Source organism: Camelina sativa, chromosome 9, assembly GCF_000633955.1.
Source record: "Camelina sativa cultivar DH55 chromosome 9, Cs, whole genome shotgun sequence".
Taxonomy (NCBI): Eukaryota; Viridiplantae; Streptophyta; class Magnoliopsida; order Brassicales; family Brassicaceae; genus Camelina; species Camelina sativa.
The window spans coordinates 27,742,549-27,752,636 of record NC_025693.1 but is presented as its reverse complement, the minus strand read 5'-3'; the positions used below and the strand labels follow the sequence as shown (position 1 = coordinate 27,752,636).

General features: G+C 33.9%; 2 protein-coding genes across 3 annotated transcripts in view; one reads left to right on the top strand and one right to left on the bottom strand.

Moving 5' to 3' along the window:
* LOC104715795 (21 kDa protein-like) overlaps positions 1-2,240 on the bottom strand; it is a 4,348-nt gene extending 2,108 nt beyond the window's left edge. The window contains exon 1 of one of the 2 annotated variants that reach the window (XM_010433172.2): positions 2,151-2,230. In XM_010433172.2, the coding sequence (XP_010431474.2) occupies positions 2,151-2,198 (48 nt within the window). In that variant the 5' untranslated portion in view covers positions 2,199-2,230. Of the gene's footprint in view, positions 1-1,335 lie in introns of those variants that run through there. The other variant, XM_010429554.2, reaches the window with a different exon arrangement.
* Positions 7,382-10,088, top strand: part of LOC104712624 (endoglucanase 8) — a 4,802-nt gene continuing 2,095 nt past the window's right edge. The window contains exons 1-4 of the mRNA XM_010429553.2: positions 7,382-7,651; positions 7,746-8,153; positions 8,645-8,737; positions 8,833-8,994. Of these exons, the coding sequence (XP_010427855.1) occupies positions 7,445-7,651; positions 7,746-8,153; positions 8,645-8,737; positions 8,833-8,994 (870 nt within the window). The 5' untranslated portion in view covers positions 7,382-7,444. The remainder of the gene's footprint in view (positions 7,652-7,745; positions 8,154-8,644; positions 8,738-8,832; positions 8,995-10,088) is intronic.

Here is a 10,088-nt window from a genome sequence, read left to right as displayed (position 1 = left end):
TATATATATATATATATATATATATATATATATATATGTCCTAAAACACGTCAGGGACTACTCTTGCAAATATGGTAAACTTCGGGCAACTTTGTAAAACTTTCAAATTTGGCTCCTTTGTCGGTTTGGACTGGGTGTCGATCGATGCTAAGGCAGTGTCGATCGACACCATCTCCTTTGATCGATTCCAAGTTGATTTCTTACGGATTATTGCTCCAAACTGATCCAAATTGCTCCACTTTGCTCCTTTCATGCTAAAAACCTGTAAAGACTCGAAAACAATCTAGAAACAAATGAAAAGACACTAAAAAACTCCTTATATCATGGTTAAAAACCACAAAAACCATGATATATCAGACTTACACACCAAAATACAATACAGGTTATACGTAGTCGCAGACTTAGATAGATATTCCATATATAAAAGGGTCCAGTGTTGGAAAAAAAGGGTCCAGTGTTTAATGATCGAATCCGAGTGTATAAGACGAAGAACTCCGGCCGGGTTAGAAACCAATGGATCGGATGATATGACATATAAACAAGTCTTAACTAACTATAAACTTCCCAAGTGTTTTAGTCTAGTAGATCTGTCATATGCAAACTCATACTTGATCAGTGTATAAGAAAGTGCTTTGCGTCTATGCGCTTAGCAACATTGTAAAAAATCAAATATATATTGGAGACCGAGAGACGTTTTAGGATGCGTTGGGTTTCGTATGGTATTCCGTAGTATGAGATAAACTCTAGTTGAGTTGGCTCTTTGTCCGGATTAGTTAATACTTTACAATAAAATGCATGATAACGATTTACAAAATACCAAAAAAATTGAAAATAGTGTATTATTATTGATTGTACTTCCCTCGTTTATCTCATCATTTAAATTATAGTATTGGATAGTGATAGCGTGTCAACCGAAATATATGATATCTTGAAAAAACCAATTATTACAGATTTATAATATTTTACTACTATTTTCATGTTTGATTTTAATTTTATATACATGGATAATAAAAGGGGCCAAGTGATTATATAAGTTTATTTTTTTCCTTATCCATAATAGCATTTTCTATACTCCTGTAATACTTGAGTTTATTCGATAGCACCTCCGACAAAATATACTTCAAACCGAGTATATATTGTAGTGGAGCGACAGCGCATGCATGCAAATTTCAATTATGCGTCGATCGGCTTCTTCATCAATAAATCAAGATTCTTATTTGTAGACGTAAACAACGATATACGTATCTGTTCAATTATTTATTTATCACGTTCTTGTAAACGTAGTTATATATTTACTATAAAATATCTTGGGAAATCCCTAAAACGACAACTGAATTGAAGAAAAAACGACAAGATTTTGCTGATTCTTTTTACATTGTCGTCGTTTTATATTATTTGGAAAGACTGAACTAAATGAGTAGATTCCAAGTAAAGAAATATTTCGACTCAAAAATATATTAACAACAAAGGAAAAACTCACATTTATTATTATTACATTTTTTTATATAATTACGTTTTTAAAAACTTTTCAAGTATGATGTTCATATTATCAAGAAAAAGAAAGACTCGATCGATGACTGATATATTGATTAATGTATTATTGCCTCGTCGGCGTAGCGGTTAACTAAAGCGAGGGCATTGCTAGTTAGCTTTTTGACGGCATCGACTCGTGTGCATACGTCATCTCTGATGGAGTCGTCTTCGTGGACGTCTTTGAACCCATCCGTACAAGTATATTCGTCAGTGAGAGCTGCGCTAAGCCAAGTTTTGACATTGCTCATCTGGAACCTAAATGATTGGACTGAGCCAGACGACGCGGAGACAAGCTCCTTCATCTGTTTCATCGAACCTCTCATATCATCGACGGCGTCTTTCAGATTCTCGAAGCAGTCTTTGAGGACGGGGGTTGGGTGGTGGTCGCGGTTGTAAGCGTTTTGGAGGTAAGAGAGAAGGTCGAGAGTGTTGTGGAGAGTGAAGGAGATGGCTACGCGTGCGAGGCGGTTCGAGTCGTTTTGGATGGAGTTGGCAAAAGAGGAGAGAGTTGAGAAGCAGAGGTCTGGATATAGTGTGGTGTTGCAGCTCTTACGGATGAAATCGGAGCCGTCAGATGAAGGGAGTGGGGGATCAACGGTGAGGATTGGTGGGAGAAGGGATGATAAGAGAAGAATAAAGAGAATATGTCTCATCATTGTTACCATATTGTGTGATGTGTTTGGACTTTTTGATTCATGAGTGAGTGATGAGCCTTTCTTTTGGAGTTACTTATAGGGTTTTTTGAAATGACTTTATTATCCGTCATGTTATCACTTATTAGATATGAGATTTTTAAGAGCTAAAAATTTTGGTTCAATTTGGAGGTGAACCGGAATGCTCTGCCAAACAATTTTCTGCATGCATGTTTTTCTTTTTTTTAACGGTTTAGTTGTTAACTAAATAAAAAATGATAAACAAACAATTTTATTGAGACAGAAATTAATGATATATATTAAAAATAATTTAGGAGATGTGATAGCTCAACTTCAGTTTCTTTTTAAAAAATGTAAAGCTATATATATTGAAAATGTTGACAATGGTATTCCAATGACAAATTTTATATCTAATGCATAGTTATTATTCTCTATATCCCTTAATTACTGTATTAATCCACTACTATTACTTAGTTTACAAAGCTTATATTTATAACATTTAGATTCATTAAAAAAAAGTAAATTTTAGTTTTACTAGTAACTTAAATATTCGTTATACCTTACAAAATATTCGTATACGTTTCAAAATATTTAAATGGCGATTAATGACTTGAGTAGCACAACCGAAAACAACAATACCTCTGTTGATTATATAAAGTCTTTGGTCCCTAAGCCTGCGGATATGTCAAGGGCAGATTTCAAAGATAAGGTGCTTGAGGTCCATTCGGATATGCTCTTAGACATAGTCATAGACTATGTGGACGAGGTATCGAATCCTTTGATTGACTAGAGAGTCCGGTTAAAATGGACATCATTGATTGTCTTAAGGGAGTCATTGCGTGAGCCACTGTTGCCAAGTGCATGCTATATCCTTATTCTCAACAATTAATAGGGGTCTTAATCAAAGAAGTTTATGTGTGTTCTGGTTGTATGATTGATATAACTCAATAAAAAAGATCATACGATGAGTCATATTTATTTTGTAAATAAAAAAGATAGTCAACTACATCAACTATACCATAATACATGACCACACATGCGAACTTTAAAAACGTATACTCAACTACATGAAGTATATGTATTGCATGGCCACATATACCAACTATATGATGACATGTGTTCAACATCACGATCATTTTACTCCGGTACACCGTTCGTCGGAATTCGGTGTTGACCAATATTGACCGGCGTTGACCAATATTGACCAACAAAAATATTCAAATTTTTTATTTTTAATTTTAGAAACAAAAATAAGAAAATTCTTTTATTGAATTATCTAATGTGTTCAAAAATTAACAAAATGTTTATATTCATTATAAAATTATATTTTGTATATGTTAATTATATTCATCCAGCCTTATAATAGTTAGTTTTTTTTATTGCAAAACTTAATAAAAGTGAAATAAAAAATCATTAATAATATTTTCAGATAATAAAACTTTTATTTTACCATGAGTATATAACTTTTTTGGAATAATTCTAGTGATTTTGACATGTATTGGTTTGGTTCTAAGTATTTTTTATTGTAGAAAATATTTTTGTTGTTGAGAATATTAAATAATATTATATATGTATTTAAATAAATTATGTAAGAAGTTGATGTTTATTAATTAATGATGTTAAAATAATAGGTTTTTTATTTGATTCACTACAACAAGATTTTTTGGTTTGAGTTTAAGTTTTAATATCTTATGAATTATTTTTATTTCAATTTTAATTAAGTTTTGAAATTGAAAAAAAAGTAACTATTATAAAACTGAATGAGTGAAACATAACAATATATCTTTATATTAGATACAAATATATTTTTAATTATAAAATATCATAGACGATTCCTAAATAATTCAATTAAATTTCTTATTTTGGTTTCTTATTAGATGATTCCTAAAGAATTTTGTTATTTTATTTCTAAATCTTTTTTTTTGAATTTTTTTGTTGGTCAACGCCGGTTAATATTAGTCAACACCGAATTTCGATGAACGGTGTACCAGAATAAAATTGTTGTGATGTTGAGCATATATCATCATGTAGTTGGTATATGTGACCATGCAATACATATACTTCATGTAGTTGAATATACATTTCTAAAGTTGGCATGTGTGGTTATGTATTATGGTATAGTTGGTGTAGCTGACCATCTTTCTTCCTAAATACAACATGCTTCGAATGTTTTAATTTATTTGGGCCTTCGTTTAATGTAAGCTAAGAAGAAATAAACGTTGGCTTTGTCATGTTGGGCAGCTTTAGTAAGCCCATATATATTTCACTTGGCAACAGCGGTGTGTAGGTGTGGAACACATGATCCAAGCAGTAATAGCACAACCGCTATGAGACACAAGTGAATCAGTCGGGCCGATGTAATTACTAATTAGTGTGTGTGATTGACATAGCAGACGGGATAAATAATGCAGAACAAGAAGTGGAACAATAGTTCAATGTTAGTCATAAAATGTGTAGTACGGGTCATCAAAATTTGAATAATTGTTGTTAGCAATTTGATTGGCAGAGATACCTATTTTTTTTACTAGAATTGTATCGGTCGGTAACACTACAATCTTTAACTAAAAACTTGCACTACAATAAAACAAAACATGACCGCACTTAACTTTACCACAATCATGTTTGCTGCCTAATTACGACCGCCTTTTGTTACAACATTGCTTTTGTACATTTTTGTCTGCATGTGTTTTATTTTGACACAAACCCACAAACAAAGGCATAATAATTATGTTGCATTGAAGACTTAGATAGTGAATGAGAACGTACAATGTACCCCATAATATTAGGAGCTTGGACGTGTTAAACGCCATTAAGTTCCCATTCAACAATTTAAATGCAACACAACAGAGTTCCTAAAGTTGTTGAATCAAATATCCCAAATAAATACAATGATATAAGTACTTTAAACTTATTTACATATACTTACAAAGTTACTGCCTGATAAACACAAAACCATGAGAATACAAAATGTATAGGTGAATAATTAACGCATTGGTGTTTACAGTAATTACTATGACCCCAAGAATACTAATCAATTGGCCTGAATTCACGGATTTAAAAAGACATGTGGGTATCATAATAATCTTTGGTTACTTTTTCTCTTCTCTTCCCTTCTTTCTTTGGCAAAATAATTTTGCTTGAGAACAGAAATAGTATAATTGTAGTGTAAATAAATAAACGAAAATGTTTGCAAAGAGTTTACGTGGCTTACTAATACAGCGAGGAGTATCACATGCGTCAGATCACTATTTACAACAATCCTTTATTAGTCAACCCCATAAAACAGTTCGTACCCATTAATCATCACCACCATTTCGCATTGTTAGAGATAATTCCAGCAAAAACGGCGTCGGATAAGCGGTTTTGGCCTTTCGTGTTTTACATTTTGGGTGCAATAGCATAATTATATCATTTGAAACCGTACTATCCGGAGATTTAAAATTTGGATTAAGGATGGATGATTCATTCATTACTCGGACATATGTCGTTTTGTTATTAAAATACGTACGTACTGATAAAATTCATGTTAATGATTCTATTCTATGAATTCCAGCTATCTTGTTTTAATTATTAACGACGATTAATTGGAGTTATTAGCAATTGTATATGAGTCACATAATGATTAGCATTTTCATGTGCCATGCATGAGGCTACTCTTCTTTTTTATTTTCCAATTTATATTCCATCAGAATTGTTTAAAATGACTAATTAACATATTAGTATATTTTCATGTGCCATGCTTTGTTTCAAACTTTTGTTTTTTTTGGATTCTCTCTTCACACCGTACCGACGGCGTACCACACCATCCTCATTAAACTCTCTCAAACCCTAAAACCCGAACCCGGTTATTTAAAAAACCCGGTCAAGGCACATTTCGCCAAGATCATTGGTATATATACTAATATGTTAATAACCATTAGTATATATGCTTTGATCTTGACGATTGGCATATATACTACTTAAATAACCATTGGCAACACAAAACAAAATCTCACGATTTTGACGTATTCATCTCATCAGTTTTTTTCACCATATAAAACACCAAACCATCTCTTAATCTTATAACTTATATGTGGGAAAATAATGTTTTCTAACCTCATGCATGATCAATACAACATCATACGTCAAACCAAAACAGAAACATATGCAAATCTTAACAGTCTTTTAAATCGATTTACTTAACCACCATTGCATTATGCCTGATTGAAAACAAGTGATTGAGTGTGTTTTGAATCGTATTCATAAAGTTTTCTTCGTGATAGAGGTTATATAGAAGTAGAAGCACAAAGAACCGAAAGAGGAAATATAAACTCATCAAACTAAATGGCATTGCCATAAAAATGAAGAAGAATACAATGAACTTTTTTGAAAAAATACTAAATAATAATTTCACACTCGAATCAAACCAAATGCAAGATGTCTTGTCTATCACATGAGTAAGTGGATTACAGATTTCAATCTACAGAATTTGGATCTTAGCTAAAAATTTATTACGTTACTATATACATCGATCGAGTTTTTTTTTAAAGAAGTTTTACAATCACAAGTTCACAACCACAAATTTCTTTTAAAAGAAGCTATTGAAATCGAGTAATAAAACAAGAACAAAGAAAATTCACAAATGAGAGGAATCTTTTTACTAATTGTAGGTCCAATAAAGCCTAAATTAATGGGAAACCAAAAATCAAATTTCAATAGTGATTTTTACTAATTATGCCTTGGTTAAAAAAGAGGAAATAAAAAAGCAAAAAAAAATTAATCACAAAACTCCAAAATCACCTAATTTAGATCACAACACGTGTCGCTTGCCAATACGACGGTGTGTCACATGGTTAAAAAAAATAAAAATCGTTAAAACTCGACTTTATTTATTTTTTTTTGTCTTTCTTCATAATTCATATCACAGACTTCAAACTTTTGTTTTTTTTGGATTCTCTCTTCACACCGTACCGACGGCGTACCACACTCCTCCCACACCACACCGTCCTCATTAAACTCTCTCTCTCAAACCCTAAAACCCGAACCCGGTTAATTCAAAAAACCCGGTCAAGGCACATTTCGCTTCGGAATCCAAAAACCCCATACCCAATCTAACATGGAGCTACGTCCAATCAAGTAATTCCACGTGGTGATCATTCATTGGCTCTAATTCTGGAATCCAAGAGGACCTTTTCTAGTATAAAGAGCCCCCCTTTGGTCCTCTCTCTCTCTCTCACTCACTCACTACTAACAAAAAAGCACAAAAAACAGAGTAAAGAATGGCGCGAAAATCCCTAATTTTCCCGGTGATTTTGCTCGCCGTTCTTCTCTTTTCCCCTCCGATTCACTCCGCCGGTCACGATTACCGCGACGCTCTACGCAAAAGCATCCTCTTCTTCGAAGGTCAGCGTTCCGGTAAACTCCCTCCAGATCAACGTCTCAAATGGCGCCGTGACTCTGCTTTACGCGACGGTTCCTCCGCCGGAGTAAGTTCTCTTTACCTACATTTCTCTCAAACATCTCTCTTCCCCGACGACATTTTTCTCACTTTTTTTTCTCTCTCTCTCTCTCTCTCTTAAGGTTGATTTATCCGGTGGTTACTACGACGCCGGAGACAACGTCAAGTTCGGTTTCCCGATGGCTTTCACGACGACGATGCTTTCATGGAGTATAATAGATTTCGGCAAAACAATGGGACCTGAGCTAAGAAACGCCGTCAAAGCCGTTAAATGGGGAACGGACTACCTTCTAAAAGCGACGGCGATTCCCGGAGTTGTCTTTGTTCAAGTCGGAGACGCTTACTCCGATCACAACTGTTGGGAAAGGCCTGAAGATATGGACACGCTTCGTTCCGTTTACAAAATCGATAGAGCTCATCCTGGCTCTGACGTCGCTGGTGAAACCGCAGCCGCTTTGGCCGCTGCTTCAATCGTGTTTAGGAAACGCGATCCTGCTTACTCCAGACGTTTACTAGACCGGGCTACACGGGTACGTTACGGTTTAACTCTTAAACCGTTGCATTGATTGTGGTAATTTAATTTTTTTAATTATTACTAATATGATAAAGTGCTTATAATATAGTCAAAGACTACTGTGGCCGTTAAAGCAAATTTTTTATTATTATTCTCTGTTTTTTTTCTTTAATAAATACAGTTTTTATTATATTTTGACATCCTTTAATATAAATACAGGTTAAATAATTAAAATTTAATCAATTATTCTTTGCTTGTGAAAGAAGAGATTCTTTTTTTTTTCATAATGTTGAGTACTTTATTTTTGCTGATGATTGGTCCATGTCTATGATTCGTTTTAGTAATTTTGACTTTTTTTGAGTATTGTTCTTACGTAAATGTACGTTTGAGTAAAATATTTGATCTTACGTAGAGAAGATTGTATATAGTATCAAAAATTCACGGACTTGGAATATAAATGTTTTGTTGATTTGATTTTGTTGTTGTAACGTGAAAACGTGGGAGCAGGTATTCGCGTTTGCTAACAGATATCGCGGCGCGTACAGTAACAGTCTATACCACGCGGTGTGTCCTTTTTACTGTGATTTCAACGGTTACCAGGTAAAAAAAGTTATTACTATTTTACCCCATTTTTAGTATCAGCCGTTGGATAATGATAAATTCTTGATTGTGACGTTTTTGAACATCTGGTGCAGGATGAGTTGCTATGGGGTGCGGCGTGGCTGCACAAAGCCTCGAGGAAACGAGCGTACAGAGAATTCATTGTGAAGAATGAGGTGATTCTTAAGGCTGGAGATACAATTAATGAGTTTGGTTGGGACAATAAGCACGCTGGGATTAATGTCTTAATCTCCAAGGTAGTATATAATTAACCCATTCTTTTATTATTCCATCTCGTTTGTGGTCAAACACTGCATTGTTTTTTGGTGCGCATTGATTTGATTGTTTGGTTTATAATTTCTTAATTGTCAAGATTTTGGTGTGGTGTTAGCGATGTTTTAGGGAAAGAGTGGTGTCTTTTTGTTTGTTTTTGGATATTTTTTTTTTCCTGTGTGTTGTTTGGTTGCAAGGGGACTACTAGAGAATTAAATTAACATAGGTAGAGAGAGATCAGAGATGGTTGTGTCTGGTTATCACGTGTTTGTGGCACGACTTTTGATCATATAATTGGAAGTGGGGTTCACATTACAATTATGACCTATCTAGTTATTTTGGTCTTCCATATACTTCATTTATATTGAACAAACCGGCTTTAGATTTTGATGTGTGAACCCAATCGAGTCTTCTTCTTAAACAACTAGGATCATGCTATGGTCGTGTTTTATATAGAAAAAGTGATGTGGTATATTTTAATTAAGAGAAGATAGAATAGGAGGGTAGATGATTGGAACTTGCACATGATGAATAATGGGAATTAGCCAATTAGAAATAGTCATGTGATGTGGGAGCTAAAATCTTAAGGTAAGACATACCTCATTGGACATTCCCCTTTTTTTTTGTCCAGTGTGTGCTCAACATGCCTCCTAGATTTGGCATCATATAATTTTTAATAGTATAACCTTACCAAATGGAAGCCAGAGACTCACATGGCCCCATGATCCATGACTACTTGACTAGTGAATGGATAAAAAGTTTGTATATTATATAATAATATAGAAACTTGATAATCAAATGTAGGTAGGTGAAATGTATACAGTATGGATTTTGTGCCCTTTCCTGTTGGAAGGAGTTTGCATGTGGTGTATCACATGAGTAAACCTCCTATTTGTGGTTTTGGATATAGAGTATTAAAAAAAAAACTAAGGTATAGCAACATTATTATTAGTATCAGAGTATCAGGCTCAGGCCTATTGGGTCAAGTGGGGACAGTAAAAAAAGAGAGAAGGGTAAAAAAGTCTTTGGTTACTGTTACAAAGCATGTGGCTCAAAACTCAAAAGGCTGTGAAAAAAA